This window comes from Erithacus rubecula (assembly GCF_903797595.1).
Source record: "Erithacus rubecula genome assembly, chromosome: 2".
Taxonomy (NCBI): Eukaryota; Metazoa; Chordata; class Aves; order Passeriformes; family Muscicapidae; genus Erithacus; species Erithacus rubecula.
The window spans coordinates 54,800,652-54,817,338 of NC_136685.1; the positions used below are offsets into that span (position 1 = coordinate 54,800,652).

General features: G+C 44.3%; 2 protein-coding genes across 7 annotated transcripts; both read right to left on the reverse strand.

Annotated features, from left to right (window-relative positions):
• Positions 1-1,188: 1,188 nt before the first annotated feature.
• On the reverse strand, positions 1,189-12,586 carry PNLDC1 (PARN like ribonuclease domain containing exonuclease 1). 6 transcript variants are annotated; one of them, XM_079298909.1, is made up of 19 exons: positions 12,433-12,584; positions 11,885-11,942; positions 11,692-11,765; positions 10,834-10,867; positions 10,604-10,727; positions 9,888-9,976; positions 9,506-9,612; positions 8,041-8,120; positions 6,918-7,055; positions 6,251-6,320; positions 5,915-6,000; positions 5,696-5,751; positions 4,586-4,650; positions 3,707-3,760; positions 3,452-3,494; positions 2,823-2,922; positions 2,200-2,375; positions 1,936-2,034; positions 1,189-1,369 (listed from the first exon to the last, which is right to left on the reverse strand). In XM_079298909.1, the coding sequence occupies exons 1-19, from the start codon at positions 12,506-12,508 to the stop codon at positions 1,303-1,305; spliced, it is 1,596 nt and encodes a 531-aa protein (XP_079155035.1). In that variant the 5' UTR covers positions 12,509-12,584; the 3' UTR covers positions 1,189-1,302. The 6 variants fall into 6 exon arrangements, 5 of the variants coding, with proteins under 5 accessions (XP_079155035.1, XP_079155039.1, XP_079155037.1 ...); XM_079298913.1 differs by having other exon boundaries at positions 4,586-4,653; positions 12,433-12,545; XM_079298911.1 differs by lacking the exon at positions 3,707-3,760 and having other exon boundaries at positions 12,433-12,585.
• A 950-nt stretch (positions 12,587-13,536) lies between these two features.
• On the reverse strand, positions 13,537-16,518 carry MRPL18 (mitochondrial ribosomal protein L18). Its single transcript, XM_079297994.1, has 4 exons — positions 16,342-16,518; positions 15,741-15,921; positions 14,034-14,268; positions 13,537-13,744 (listed from the first exon to the last, which is right to left on the reverse strand). Exons 1-4 carry the CDS (start codon positions 16,391-16,393, stop codon positions 13,673-13,675), a joined length of 540 nt encoding a protein of 179 aa, XP_079154120.1. The 5' UTR covers positions 16,394-16,518; the 3' UTR covers positions 13,537-13,672.
• Between the last annotated feature and the right edge of the window lie 169 nt (positions 16,519-16,687).

Below are 16,687 nucleotides of genomic sequence, written 5' to 3' on the forward strand. Positions count from 1 at the left end.
TACTCTATGTAACACCCAGAGAAAATCTTCCTCAGCCTACACAACACAAAGAGCCTGTGCTCTCCTTGACACAAGGAGGTGGGCGTCTAATGATGCTAGAAGATTAACACTACAGAATAAGCAGGGAGACACACTGGTACTTGAAGGAGCATTGTGACAGAGAACCTCATCACTGAAGGGTTATAAAAAAGGTCATCAAGAAGTCAGTTACTTATCTTGTAGGAGCTTGTTTATGAAACAAGCTGTAAACCACAAGCTGTGCAGAACTCAAGAATCGCATCTGAAGACGTGCTGCCCTTTTCCCCTGGTGAGCAGCAGGCCCTCAGCAGCAGGGAGCACATGATCCTCAGGCACACCACAGCACTGTGCTGTGCTGCTGCCTTAAGGTCCCCTGCAGCAACTCCCACCTTACAGTCAATTAATGGCAGACTCTGCCTATTAGGTGAGCATCAGCCCCATCCAATTAAGTCTGACTAATGACATCTAGGAACCATTATATGAAACCCTGGATCAACAGGTTATTTTTAAGAAGAGGAGATTAGTAAGAAAAATCTCTGAAGACCAAACTCCCTGGATTGACAAATGCTCTAGCTGTATCAAGAGAAACTGATCTACAAAGCATTTATCATGCTACTTTGGATAAAGGACTGCTCACATGCTGTGCACTAGAAGCAAACAGAAATGCGTGCTGATTCACCTGACCTCTGTATACTCCACAAATTGAAACCTGATAAATTCCACTAATCTGTGTCAAACATCAGCTACAGTGCCACTGAAAATACCAGTGCATGATAGTGCACTGACAGCACTGCAAATTACTTACCATTCCCCAGAATCTGTCATGAGCCTGTTTTCATTTGGTAAACAGTGATATTTCCCCCACTTTACAACCAAAACTAAAAATAGCACCTTTCATTTCCTAACTTCCTGAACTTCATCAGAAATGTGTTTTTATGCAGCAAGCACCAGCACTGTAAACAAACTGAGGGTCTGAATAGCTGTGAAGAACCTACCCAGGACCAAGGTAAGTCAGGCATTGAAACAATCATCTCCCCCTTCAGGAAATGATGCTTTGAGCAGATTATAAAATACCACAAATTGCAAACAAACACACTTTAAAAAACACATTTCCAAGAAAACAATTCAAACAGTAATGGTTTTGGGTAACAGTAACAGTTTTGGGGGGGGGAGGTTTGTTCATTTTTTTCTCAAACTTTATTGAATGAAACAAAACAAAGCAGACAAACACAAGAAATAAGGTGAGTGTTCCTCACGTCTGATCTCTACAGTAGTCCTTTAGAGTCAACAGCTACGAGCTCCTCCAAGCACAAAGGCCAAGAGGGACCACAGTGCCACAATGCCAGAGATTCTAAGAGACAAGAGTAATAAAAAGCTGTTAGGCTACTCATATTTATTACTTAATTTTGTGTTTATTAACCCCTTAGATTTTTATCCAAACCATGTCAAGGCAGAAATTCACCCTTCATGAGGATCACTGTCACCACCTCACAAAAGGGGTGCACTTTGAATCTGGAATTCTCTCCCACTACCAAGCTTTCAAGTCAGCTGTACAAAAAACCCACTTCGATCCCACACCTGAGATTCCACCTTCCTATCATCTAGCTTATTAGAGCTGAAGCTACAGCTCATTGAGATTATCACCTCTCTGCTATGACAGCACATACACAATTTTGTGCTATCCAGAGAGTAACATTCCTGAGTTAACCATGAGTGAGATTAAAGTCCAGTTGCCCAGGGCTGAAAGCTCATGAGCAGACAGTCAGCAAACAAACCTGCTCCTGAGTCCCCTGCTCCTCGGAGGGGCTGGCAGGAGGACACTCAAACACGTGGCAGGCTGCTGCTGTGCCAGGGCCTCCGATCTGAAAGGAATGCTTCCCCACCCCCACCGCCCCGCTCCGTGCTCCCACAACTCACTGCAGCAGGCAGTTCACGCTCGGCGAGTGCCTCCAGTGGCGATAGACGGAGACCTGCAGGTGAGGGTGGTGCCTGTAATCCCGCAGGACCAGCTTGACTCTGCAATGAAAGCACGGCTTGAGCTCAGCCCGCAGGCTGCTTACAGCACCTCACAGCTCAGGGCAGGATTTTCTACCCAAGGGCTGTCACAGCAGAGAGAGGATGGGACAAAGGGGCAGAGCAGAGGAAGAAAGGACTAAAAATTAAGACTTTCTGATCACTTACTGCTTGTATTTATTGGAGAGCAGAATGAACTGGTTCTTTGAAAGCCGTCTGACATCAAAGCGACAACGAGCTTTAAACTCTTGGTAAATCTGTCTCTCTGTCAGCCCTGGCCAGCCTCGGACATGAACAACCAAGGCAGGGGGATGACGGCAAGGAGCATCTTCCCCAGAAAAATTCTGGAAAATTTACAGTATTGAGACATATTTGAATTAGGAAATACTATAGAGGCACTAGTATGATAATCAGAAAATATTCAGAACATGACAAATAAATGACAGGCTGTATAATAATGCTGTTGGTGTAACTTTTTTTTTTGCCCCAAGATTCGTCTAAATATTGTCATAAAAGCAAACTGTCATGACTACCATGGAGAAACTACCTGAGAAACAGCAATGTAGATTGGCTAATGCCATCTTAGAGAATACCAGCATGAATACATTTTGCAAAGCAGCAATTCAACTCACTGGCCATTTTAAAAGGTCCACTGAGTCACTTGTATGATGACAATTTCTGGCATGATGGGTCCCAGCACCCGTGGATTCCTCTCCTCTAAGGAGGCTACCACGTAGGCCACTGCCCTATGCACCCCACAAACAGGTCACAGACCTGCAATTCATACGCACAATGCTTGAAACGCCACCTCGGATGAAATTCACTTTGTCCACATGCTCAGCTAACACGGTGAGATACTGTGAGAAAGAAGGCTCAGCCTCCACCGCATCACTAAATTAGAAAACAAAAGAGAACAAAGTTTTGTTTCTCCGGTGCTGCACTGCTACACAGTGTCAAGCTCTTCAACTAGTGACAGAACAGATAGTTCAGATCTTAGTATCTTCCTACAGAAGTCAAAAAGCTGCAAGAAAAGGGAAGGGAACTTAACTGAAGGCACTGATTCACAGGGATTTCAAAAATGGAAACTAATGGAAAATTATTTGACCCTTACCCAAGTGAACTGAGCTTGAGAGAGCTTGTTCAAGAACAAAGAAGTCATAATGTCATTTCCCAACCTCTGAGCCATCACATGGCCCCTGATTTCATTTTTAAAATGTCAGCTTTGACATAAAACTACTACTTTCAGATTTATAAAATAAAAATCTAATTAGAACATGACATTTCCAATAACACTTTCTTTTGTCCAAAAGGAAGGTCAGCCTGTGAAACAAGAAGTCAGCCAGAGCAAATGGAAGGCTGTTTTCCATAGGAAAACCTCTCATGTAATGCAATTTTTAGTCAACACTTAAACAATACTCACTCTGTGGATCTGCACAGTAGCAAATGAGCTGACATCAGAAGAACTAGAGAAAGGAATAATGAGGTGGCATTAGAAGAAAGCTAGAGAAACACAGCTAAATACATAGAAAGCAAAAATGCATTGAAGTGCAGCTAAGTTACTAAGAGCAACAGACTGTATATAAACAAATATTTCTTAGCATCAAATAGACCTCGAGAGAAGGAAAAGATTGCCAAATCCCAACACAACTTCTGAAGGAGTTTTTAAGCATTTTACCTGAACCACAGAGAAATGCATCATAGCCTGCCTCATGAGGAGATTTCTTCTCAGCTGTAAGTGTCAAACAAAATCAGGAAGTAGTAAACACATCTAGCATGCTGTGAAAACTACTCACACTGCAGAATCCTGACTCATAAGATCCACTGTTCTGGAGGTTCTTTTCCCCCTCCCCTCTGTTTCCTTCCTCACCCTGAAACTTTACACTTAGTAAAAAGTCTGTGCTTCTAGCATGCATTTTAAAACACCAAAAAAAGAAGCAACAGTTACATGAATCTCTGAAAAACTTAGCAAGATGCACATTAAAAAATTTCAACTTTTATGAAAGTCTAAACCAAACTGTGTCGTTTATGTTATTGATGGTTTTCAAAACAGGATGCCCTGTGCTGCAGGACACAATGCTGCCAGGAGAAGCGAGAAAACATCTCAGCCAGTATCACACCATGTCCTGACACAACCTCCTGCACAGGCATCACTAACCCTGCACACCAGCCACTGAGCCACTGTTACTTCACCATTAGCTCCTTCTACTTTTCCTTCTAAGACAGCTGTTTCCCACATCTCCTTGCTCCTTCCAAGGGCTCCTGACTCTTCACAGCCCACGTCAGGTTCTGTTCAGCCCAATATAGTGTAAATGCTGTTTGTACCAGCAGCATGAGGCAAACCTGCCCTGCATTACCCTCAGCAGCTACCAGGGACATGCAGAACACACATTTTTGGGAGCCCAGGCTTTGGGTCTCGACAAAAATGTGTACCAGCAGCTGTGGGCAAATTCAACAGACCCACTGGCATTCCCTCATGCTTTGCATGTAGTTACCCACAGGGTACAACAAACCTCTTTTGATCTATCTGACTGTGAAGATTTGCTTAAGAACATACCGTATCTTGAGCAGCCACTGGCAAGAGCTATAACAGGGCACGGTGGACCTTTGGGATTTAGGTTGCTGCTGAAGACAAGTGGATGTGTGAGATTTTTGTCTTTCCTAAGTATATTAGAGAAAAAATACTGTTCTCTAGTGACATGTAGCTTCATTTCAGAAAAAAATTACTGGAGACTTTAAAATTAACTTGGGTAGGCCTCTAGGAAAAGGCCAAAATATTTGAGTAATATCTACCAGTTTTCTTCTTGAAAACTAACTCCTAAATACTTCCTTAGTTTCTTCTCTAATTCAAAACTCATAAGCAGAAAATCTGTTCTAATTTCATATTAAAAAAAAATGTGAGCAGAACTAAAACTGCAGGGAAATAGGTTGACTAGATGGTTCTATCTGAATGGGGAACCCTGGAAGATAACAAATACCCCTGGAATGACTAAAATTAAAGAAAAAGCAATCAAGCAGAATATGCAGTGTGAAATTGCTAATAAACAAACCCTCAGAATCCCAGCACTGTTTTTAAAAAAATATTAATTTTGCATCTCCTTCTTGGGACTAGGGGGTAATGGGAAACAGGCAAGATTTTCCTTTCCTTAGCAAAATTGATATGGAAAAAATTATTTCACAAAAGAAGTGTAAAATAAGTCTCCTACCACATCATGACTAAGCTCATGAGATACAACATCTACTCATGCTCCATTTGAACACGGTCTTTAGTTACTGTTTTGGGCTCAGTGCAGTCCTCTCTCAGCACAGGCATTTGAAATTACAATTTTTACATTTTACATTTGCACCAAGAACTGAATCTTCCTCATTTCAGAACACGACATAAGCAACATTTTTCAGGCTGTGTATACAGCTGTATGCAAACCAAATTTGTGACCAATGAAATAGTGGTGATTCAATGTGACAAGTGACTCAGAACAAACAATTTACTACACAATTCTTTATAAGAAACATGTGTGAATCCTTTGCTCTTAAATTTAGAAAGACGAGGATCCAGTTGAAAAACATTTGAGAGGAGGGAAGTATGAGCATGGGAAATGGCTGACTGTGAAATATCTTTCCAAAGAAGACACAGGGATCACTGAAAGCTCTGTTGGCCACCACTTACCTGCACAAAACTGCATACACCTCCAAAAGACTAGATACTCGAGGAAACAGACCTTTCTATAAAAGAAGAATGTATTAGAAAACCAACCACGACAGACCTTATGGCGAGTTCAATTACTTGCATTGCCAATTTGTTAAATGAGATCTAAAATTAGAACTTCCCAAAGCAACACTGAGAACTGGTTGCAGTTCTGTTATTTTCACAGGGCACTCCTCTCACCTTCTGCACAGATTTTATTACAGTCTTGGTGTCTATGATGACAGGAAACAGGTTGTGAATGTTCCGTTTAAACTCCTCATAGCTTTCTGAAAGCAAAGCACATGTGGAGAAAGACATCAGGAAAAGGGAAAATCCAATGGAATTGCAAAGTAACAGGGAAGAGAAGTGACAGCAGGCAACAACGCCCTCTCCAGCATTTAGAACTCAGAAAAGGCAACCAACCCTGCTGCTTACTAAGCCCTGCAGGTGTCCGTGGTGGCAAATGGCCACTGGACCTCCTGTTCCACCCCCAGTGCAAAGGCAGCAGCCTGGGACAGCAGCTACACACAGCAGTACCTGGGAGAGGCCTGTAGAACTTGTCGTGAAGATGCATAAGGTCCATAAGCATGTTGTGTCCCACCAGGGGCTAAGGAGGAATATAAACATAACAGCCCATTGGAGCACATTTCTGAAGAGAGCTCAGAGATAAACACAGGCACACTCAACAGCTGTAACCCTTTCCTCCAGCATACAACACCCACACATGCTTGCACAGGAGTCATTCAGGTTGCAAGGCTCACAGGAGGACTACTGCCTGCAGGAAATCAGACTTGTGAACTCTCTGAGAGAGTACTGTCTCAGCAGCATTCTATTTCAAGTGGACCTAAGGAGCTAAGTGGATTCCCTGTTCAGCTGAACAAGGTTCCAGCCATCAGATTTATATGCTCATTCACAAGGGCAGGGACGGTCTCTGCTGCACATCACCCATAGTCCTCTAAAGCTGAAATCCATTTGATAAGCTGCAGACAGAATGTAAGAATTTCCACACAGTCAGACCAATGGTCCACATGGTCCAATAAACTGCTCTGTCACATGCTGAGAAGCACAGCTTGCCCAAAAGGCAAGATTCTGCTCAGTTTTCTTAGATGGTGATTCAAACTGTAACACCAGGATTTTTAAGATTGTATTTAACAAAGCAAAATTAAAAAGAGATGAAAATGAGAGTAGGGTTAAGGCATTTTACCTTTTTGGCTTTAACAAGTATCAGGAAGAGGTTGGTAAAGCCCCGGGCAGACAGGAGAATGAGCTTTTCCTGACAGTGGTCATAAGAAGAGTTCTCCAGAAGCTGACGACGCTGTGGACTCACTTTTTTCACCATTACCTGAAAAGAACAGTCACTGAGTATCTCAGCCTCCCCTGCTAGTTATTTGTACATTGCTTACTGGGGTTCAGCAATGCTGAGGTCAAGTTCAGCTTCAAGGCACTGCAGGACAGAAAAACTGCATCCATCCCGTGACCTTGGGACTGTCTCACTTCTATATGGAGATCAGTGCTCCAGTAACTAAACAGGCCTGCTCAAAGTGAGTCTTTATTGTGCCTCTCTACTTAAAAGGATGATTCCTACCAAAGGGTTTTATTGAGCACAAATTAACCTAATTCAATTTAACTTGATACCAATATGGTAAGTTCATGGTACCAAAAAACCCAGAAACAAACAGCAATCATATAATCTGAGTCCCCAAAGGGAATGCTTCAGAGGAAAAGGCTGGGTAAATCTGACATTCTGGGGACAATGGTTATCAGACCAGAGTAGGACTAAGGCAAAAAAAAAAAAAAAAAAAAAAAGATTTCTGTAAGCTAATTCTAAGCAACTGACTGATATCATAATCATACCCACAATCACAGTTTTAATACAGAAAATATTGCACTTAATGTAAAATACCAGTAGCAAATAGCAAAACAGCAAATCACAGAGTAAAAGTCTTCAAAGCAAGTTCATGGCAGAAGTCAGCACAGGAAAACCACAGAAAATGCTAAAACTGTATATTCTTGTGGAAGCATTGAAGGAGGAACTTAATAAAGTCTGAAGACACAGGGAGGGTGCCTCCAGATGTGCTCCAAGGACAAGCACTTCTGCTGAAAGGGATTTTGGGGATACAGGACAAACAGAAACCAGAGTTGCTTGGTTTTCTGTATCCCTTTTCTTAGGATCCCACCATCAACATTTCCTTTGTCATTGTCTTCTCTTCCTTCTCCTCAACCCTATCATTAAAAGTACAAGCAACATTTCAGAGTCCCTTCAAGAATGCCAGTCCTGTATGTCCAGAGAGAAATTCTCTTTCCAAAAGGTCCACATTGCATCTCACCTTCTTGTCTCCAACAGGCTCTGTCCAAACATTTTTGAGAGCCTGCCTCAGAACCAGCTGAACTTCAAGCATATGATAGCCTATGACACAAAATAAAAAATTTTAAAAAAAGCAGTAAAACTTCAGAGGTGCAGACAAGCCTATTAAGTAAAACACAATCATCACTCACATCATTCTTCTAGACAGATGAACTCACCACGTTTCTCCCATAACATATACAACATATAGAAAATATTCCTCAACATATGATCCTGGTACATTACCATACACAACGACAGAAAGAAAACAAACCAAAAAACATAGACACATACACACACACACAAAACAAAAATACACCAATAACTGCAAACCCACAGAAATAAACAAAACACAACCCCCTCCCACCAAAGATCACAGTGAAAATTTCAGGCAAATGAGCTTTAGTAAGGACATGGAGGAAAAGAAAAGACTAACTGAAGAGGGAGGAGGCTACTACTCTGAAGAAGATGCACTCTGGTTTTGGACAGTTTCAGTTTCAGAGCAACAGACCCAGAAGCCAGGCACACAAATGGCACCAATGCATTTTCCTCCATAGCTGATAAGGACCTAACCCAGTCCTTTTCTGAGCAGAATTAAGAGACACCTGAATCTGTCTTCTTGCTTATTTAAATAAATGTCTTTCTTATTACAGGTGATCACCAGTGCCAGACTCTATTAAAATATCAGTATCATATCTAGCTGACAAAGCAGATAAAAAGCACAACACAGTCTCCACCCCTCCTACTGCATCCTCTGCAAAAAAAGTCAACAGACAAAGCCTTGAATACTCTGTTCCTCCTAACCTTTTCCATGTTTTATTCCCTGACCTAGAAGACTAAGTTTTGGGTTCTGTGAGTAAACCTACAAATTATTCCCTGCAAAAATTCCCTGCTCTTCAAGTCAGCGCAGAAGTTCCTCAGCTCTGCTATGGTGCTCCCAAAACCTAACATGGGGGATAAGTGGCCTTTTTATTTCCAGTGGCATATATGTATCTCCACGAGGCTCCATGCTCCTCCACATGAGAGGGACTAAACTCTGAAAGGAGGGGAAGAAAATAAACAAAAAATCAGATCACCCAGGATTTAAAACATGTAAAACATTATCCTGATTCAGAGTAACTACAAATTCTCCAGTTGCTGACCAGCAGAAGCAAAAAAAATGGAAGTCAATTGCCACAAAGCATTCTCCAAGCATCCAGACATCCACTTCTGCTTCAGAAAGACCTATCACCCCAACAGAGCAGAAAAGCAGAGCCCAGAGATTAACTCCCAACAGGAGTTAAAGTATGAACTGGGGTAAAGAGTTGTAAAGACAGGATGGGCACTGGTGCTTTCCCTCTCAATAGAGTAGATTAACAGAAGAAAGTACAGTTATTGCCCCAGAGGTTCACAAGAAATTATGAAGTCACTCAGACCCACAGGTGCCTAAGAGAGGCACTGTTTCATACCATTCAAATCCTGCAGAATCATAGTCTCCTCTTCTTTTGCTGCAGTTATCCAAGAGGTCACTTCATCAATAGCTTTCTTCAGGACATCCCTGTCTGCAGAACTAGTGCTGGATGAGGGGAAAAAGACAGTGTGAGAAATGCACTTTACAGGTGAAGCTTTGTGCTTTGCTGTAGGAATGCAAAAGCTTCATTTCCCAGCATGCAGCCAATTCTTTGCATAATATCCTGTGATCTCAATCTTCCTTCAGACACCATGTCATGCTGGAACAGCTGGCAGCAATGAGTTCAGACCAACAGGTTCAGTATTTCAACAAAATGTTATCTGAGTGATGCTGAGCAATGAACACAGTACTGAGGAGACACCTCTCTGGAAAGTGCTCACCTGCAGACTTTCCAGGTACCTGCTAAGAGGTGCTGCCTAAGGATCTTCTCCTGTACCTCATTCATGTATGGGATTCCATCTTTGAGGAACTGAAGGGAGAGAAAATGCCAGGTTGGTTACATTCCCCTGGATTTTCTCACAGCACATTAGAGAATTAGCAGGTTAGTCAGGACAGATGAAGTGTAGGCAATCCAACAAGTATGGAGGAAAGAAAAGTATATTTGTCAACTGTAATCAGTGTTTTTTTCTTTTCTTTTACCTTTCCTTTAACAAGATGCTTCCAAGAGTCAAGAAGACAGATGCTTTCTGCCCAGAATTGCAAAACAGTACTCTTAAGGGGAGTCTGAACAGAGTCTGAATTTAATGGGAAATGTGGCAATACATGGGATGCTGGTAAACTGGTACTTCTGCACCTTCATGAATAGTAAAGACACCCACCAAGGTTTAGTAAATTCTTATCTTACTAGAGATAGGTTTTGGGGGCTTTTTTGAGGCAGAAAAATTTGTCTGAGGTTGTCAAGGATGTGGTTGTTGCCTTTACATTAGTTCAGAAAAAACAGGACTCACTACTCCTGTTGATAATGAATTGCAGGATGCATTCATACTTTAGGAAGATGCTATTACCCCAGAAATGTAACATTTAGGGATACTAATCTGATTTCTTCTGCAGTTGCACAGATTTCCTCTGTTCTGCATTTCTGGCAGAGATTACATACCTTGTTGAAGTCAAAGCCATAGTGAGACAGGAACTTAATACTAGATGCAGAGAGGGTGAATTCGGTATCTCTTATTCCCAGTGTTGAGGGAAAGAGAAAAAAGTTGTATGAATGCACCACATACCTAAAATGAAAATAAAAATATCTCTAAAAGACAAGAAATAACTCTGCCCAAAATGAATTATGCATAAAATATCCTCATTGTAATAGAAAACTGCTTTTTTACTTACTTGTTTGAATTTTCTTTTGAGAATATTGCCAGCCCTGCAAGAAAGAAACCTCTGTTGAGATGGCAGCTGGATGTCTGCAGACAGTGTGCAAATTAGATGAGGGATGTGGGGAAACCCTCAAGAAATACACGTTTTCCATTCACAAATGTCACTATGTCAATCTTAGCAGCAACTGCCAGTCCACTCCCTGGATTCCTGAGAGCTGAAAGGGACAAGCCCTCACTGCTATGTGGGAAAAGGAGTCAAATCTGAATTAAATAACAAATAGACTGAGCAAAGGGCAAGAGATGAAATGGTGATGAGTCTCTGACTATGCATACATAGATGAGTCTGTGGGTCCAACTGCACGACAATAATGTTTAGGAAAAGCTGGGCACATTAAGATCTTATATACCCCAAGATTTCGAGCAATATTTCAAACTGTTTTTGAGCTGGCTTCTTGACTCCTTGACTGGTTCTAAACTGTCAATAGCTCTCCTCCACAGGTCCCTTCTCATGCTGATTTATTATTTTAGGAATAACAGAAATAGCAGCCTTCATTTTCCTCATAGTCCCCTTACTCATAATGCACTGTATCAAATGACACTGCTTTGAACAGGAGCTGCCGTCATATGCTTGCATCCTCTGATTTAAAAGCCTTGTATTTTTAACTGTGACCTTTAAATATGGTCAACTTCAGACCAGTAAAAACTATTTAGGCCACCTGACTTTATATTATTTATTAAAAAGCTGATAATGCTAAACATCAGAGCGGGGGGAAAAGAAACCCAAGATGAAAACTTCTCTGGAATGAGTGAGTAAAGGCCAGTTACCTGCACAACCTGGGGAGAACACCTTCCGTGTCAGAACTGCACTTACCAAGCTGAACAGGAGTGAAGCGCTGAACACTCTGCCTGGCCTTGACATACCGCTCTGCAGGGGAGTCAAACAGGCTGGGAACAAAACCAGAATGGGAAAGGAGAGCAGGCACATGAAGGGTTGTTATGCACAGGCTGCTCTCACAGGGCTAGAGCAACAAGCCTCCCTCACATTTCAAGTTCAATGGTTTTACCTGGGCTCGTTGTTTTGTAGGCAAGTTGAATGCAAACCAGTAAATTCCATATCGAGGGCTGTTAAGATGAAAACAACACAAGAGAATCTGAAATTTGTGGCATGCGCTTCACCAGCACCAGGACGGGGGTCACTCAAGCACTCCTCTTCACCCTAACCTTTGTCAAACCGCATGAAGCAGACTCAAGAGAAGAAGCTGTGCGGCTGACACCTGCATCTGCCTCATTCCCGGGGCAGGATGAGGCAGGGACACCTTCCCCACGCCCCTCAGCAGGGGCCTCCCTCACCCTGCGCTGTGTTCGTGCCCCCAGCCCGAGCCCCTAACACCGCGGGCCCCCAGCCCAGGCCAGCACCGCAGTCGGGGTTCCCTTCCCAGCCTCTGCTGCCTGTTTGAATCCCGCGCCTCAGCGCAGCTGTTGTGGGCGCAGCAGCGCCATGACGGGCTGCAGTGCCCCTCAGTGCCCGGGTCCCCACGTAGGCAGGGGCCAGCCGCCCCTCTGCGGGTCCGAGGGCAGCACTGCGGTCGGACGAGACGCCCCAGACGCTCACCCACGAAGGCGGCTCGGAGGATGCAGCGCCTGATGTGCGGCAGGCAGCGGGCAAAGTTCTCGGCGCCCACCTCCATCGCCGCCCTCCCGCGGCCCGGCCCGGCCGGCGCGCCTGCGTGCCCGGCGCTGCCCCGCGGGCGCGCCCCATCCGCTGCAAGCGATGGGAAAGGCAGCGCCGCGGAGCTCCGAGCGCGACCCGGGCGGCGGCAGCCGGGGGCTGGGAGGCTCGGGCTGCAAACTGGAGAGGCTGTGAAGCCGCACGGCACAGCCCGCGCTCGCAGGGAGCGCAGGGGCAGCTCCCACTGCCGGATATACAGATCGCACAGAGGCCATCACTGTCTGAGAGCTGTTATTGCTAAGAACCAACAACTAGGTAAAAATGCAGTAAAACAGTGGATTTTTTTCTTTATGTCATCTGAACACTGAGGATACAATACAGATGCCTGAACCGGGTCGGGCTCACCCCGCACGCTGCCGAGCCCTGGCACACACCCTTGGCGCTCCCTCCTCCTTCCCGACAGAGCCCGCAAACTCGAGGCAGCAGGTACAGCACCGGGACACGGTGCAGGGGTTGCACTGGCCAGGCTGGCCTCCCTGACCCTGCCTGTCAGAGAGGATCCCTCCGACACACAATACACTGTGGGGATTTCACAGCCTGGTCGTACTCGAAGCTCTGCAGAGCCATCAGGCAGAGACTGACAGCACCAGCCTGTGCCAAGCAGCAGGCAGACACACAAGGGGAGAATGGGGCTTCTTATTCCCTACAGCACGCATCTGTGCAGCTCCCCTCCTAGAACTACCCGTGTGGTTAAGAAGTTGGAATCTCATGATTGCAAAGATGAGTCGGTGGGAGTTTAATCTTTTCACCAAGATTTGCGCATTACTTTATCACAGTTCTAAACATTCATGTAATGATTACACTTTGCTAGGTTAGACTGGCAGCGTACAGGGATCAAGTATCAAAGCATTACCAGAGTTCAGGTATTAAAAATAAAATATATTTTTTAAGTGTTGAAATATTAATAAATTCTGTCAAGCTGAACTATGGTAAGTTTATTCTAGCTTTAAAGGTGTTGATCATTTTAGAGTAAAGCATATGACACACTTCTATCCATTTGAAAATATTTTATTATAAGATGACACATTCAGACTTTTTCCAGCTCTGGACCTTCCCTCTACCAGTACACAAAGCTAAAGAAGTGATCTTTGTTCCTTGGAAAGTCTTCCCAAAGGTCTCCGTTTTACCGGTAGATTCTTCGTGGCTCACGCAGAACAACACCACCCTCCTCCATAGCTTTCTCGAATTCCTGAATCTTGTTTAAAAGATAGACAGAAATAAATACAAAAAATAAATACCAAAAAACCCCCAAAAAACCAAAAAAGCCAGCAAGACTTAAAAATCAGTGGGGACATGTTATATGGAAAAGCAGAGGTTAACAACCTCACAGAAGCATAATACCAAGAACTGCAGCTTGTCAAAACTGCCCTTCTGAGTGTTGCACGGAGGGATTGTCAAGCCACATAAGAAAATTAATAGTGAGAAGTAAAACTGATGCCTAAAAAGGAAGAAAGGGCCAAAGGAATAAGGAGATGGGTACTTGCCGAGTCACAACGATGTTCCCAGGGGATAATGGCTTTAAAGTTCACAAAGTTGATTCCTGCTTCCAAACAGCGCTGTGCCATCACACGGCCAAGGTTTTTGCATGCAGCTACTCCCTTGGGACTGTACAAGTGTCTCTTTATGGCCCACTCTCGGGTAGAGGCAGATACCACAACATCCCCGTTGGAGCGCTCGACAAAAGCTTCTACGTAATGCTGGGTCCGCTCAAGCCGCAATCTGAGTGCGGGAAAGAAACAAGAGGAGATTAAAACGTCTTTTCCAGAGAACACAGCCAAATGCTTAAATTACTCCCTTTAGGAAATAAAATTGAATGTGTTAATACATATTATATTAAATTACCTTATATTGTATGTTTTGCTTATTAAGACAAAATAAGACCCATGTTGGGAGGAAAGGGTTAAAAGTGGAATAGTGGTGAGGAGGATTCGCTCAAGTGACCTTGCAGCTTGGAATGCCAAGGCCTGGAGAATAACATTGTGGGAAATCCCATGTATTATGCCTAGTGTTGTTTCTCCTCTGTTTTGAGAAGTTAGAATCTCTGTGCAGAGGGAGCACAGGTGTTTGAAGAGCCTTGGAGGCTCTCTCATGGATGTTGTTGAGCTGCCTGTTTTGGCAGACAGAAGACCAAAGTTTGGAGATCATGAATAGCACAGGGGAGACAACAGTATGACAGCAAACCTAAACGTCCCTAATAAATGGGTGACAACCTGCACAGACTGGCATCATGCGTCTCCACCTTAGTGCTGTTTTGGGATCCTTCAGTTAGCAAGGTAATGAAATAAATGTACTCTTTGCATTTCAGCAAATTCCAGTAGTTTTGTGGTCATTACAGATGCCTGTGTCAACTCACACAACTCCTATTACTAGCTCAGAAGAGTAAAATTCCAAGAGCAGCTTTTCATCTCAAGGCCACAGTCCTATGTTGCCACAGATCAACCCACTCCAAACCAAGCACTGTACAGCTGCACAATATGGAATAGAGATATGAGGGGAACTGCTCGAACAGAAATGGAGCTTTAGGGTCACTATGCAGTCTCTTAAAAGCTTGAGCTGACACAGCAGGTAACAACTTGTTAAGATCTGCAAGTGATCAGAAGGTACCTCAAAACCTTCCACACATAACAGTAGAATATTTATTAGGAGCGAGTATTTCTGATTGTATGAATGAACATTGTATGGTGTTCTCCCCACAAGAACAAAAGAAAGAGTTTGAAATGCCAGCCTAAAATGAACCTATTTTCTAGAGGACAAGTAAATTAAAACAAAACAAATTCCACAAACATAAACCAACCCCAAACAGACTATTATGGTGCCTCAAATAAAACCATGAAGCATGGTAAGCATAGGAGTGAATCTCGAATTAAAAAGCTGTTGCTGAAGCAACATTACTGTTGTCTTAGAAATAGATGTAAAATCTTGACCACATATGCTTTCACATGCTACTATCCACTCTTCTCTGAACACAGAAGGTGCCTGCTGATTAAGAGACACTAATGTGCTAACTGATTCAGCAACCCAAAATACACATTTTGTATATGGGGTTCTGGGGTTTGCTTTGTTGGTGGGTTTTTGTTTGTTTTGGGGTTTTTTTTGTTTGGTGTTTTTTTGTGGGTTTTTTTGTTTGTTTGGTTGGTTTTTTGTTTGTTTTCTTTTGGAGTTTCATTTCTGGCAGTAACTTCCTGACTCACCTGTGCCAGAACTCACGCTTTGGCCACGTTGTCTTCCAGCCACGCTCCTTCCTAGCCAGGGCCATCTGCTCCAAGTTCCGAGGATTTCTGTTAGTGAAGTTTGGGGCAACAACCTCATTTTCACTTGTGTCCACTTCAGTCTCAGTTTTGAGACTGGCTGTAGTTGATGCAAAACGAAGACCTTGCGGGGGAGAGCAGAAAAAAACCCACCAAAGATTAAAAAAACACGTAGTGCAGACAGCAGAATTGATATAGCACAGAATGACAGCTTACATAAGTCAGCAGGGCAGAATAATCTTGCTGTTATTTTTTAAGCACTTAACAGATGAATGACAAGACCTCAACCTGTCTCCCCAGTTTATGAGGTGAACTGCAAGTATACTAACGCCGTTTCTAAACTCACGTGTGACTAGGAGATCCCTAGAGCCAAAGCTTTACAAAACACTGAAAGCGAAGTACTCAAGGAACCAGAGACAGCGCTACCAAATAACAAGGTATAAACCCTTCATCCTTGGCACAGCAGCACCGCCGGACGGCCCCGGGAGCACGGGGGCCGCGGAGCCGCCGCCGGTAAGGGCCGGCATGGGAGCCCTGGGCTTACCCGCCGCACGGAGCCCGCCGGCCGCCAGCCGCAGGCGGCCGCTCAGCGCCATGGGGAGCCGGGCCCGCCGCACCCGGGCGGCCGCCGCTGCCCGCCCTCCGCTCAGGGACAGCCGGGCGCCGCCATGCCGAGGGGCGGCGCTTCCCGCCGAGTTCCGGCCGCCGCCGGCGGGGCAGGCGGAAGCGCCGAGCGCGGCCCCGCTCCCGCCCCGCCGGCTGGGCCGCCCAGCGCCGCCTCAGGGAAAGGGGTCTGCTGGGTGGCACTCGCGTCTCACAAAATAGAGCAGAAACACTGCCCCCACTCGGGGGATCATCTTTTAACTTTTCCCCGTGGAAAAAGGGCTTTA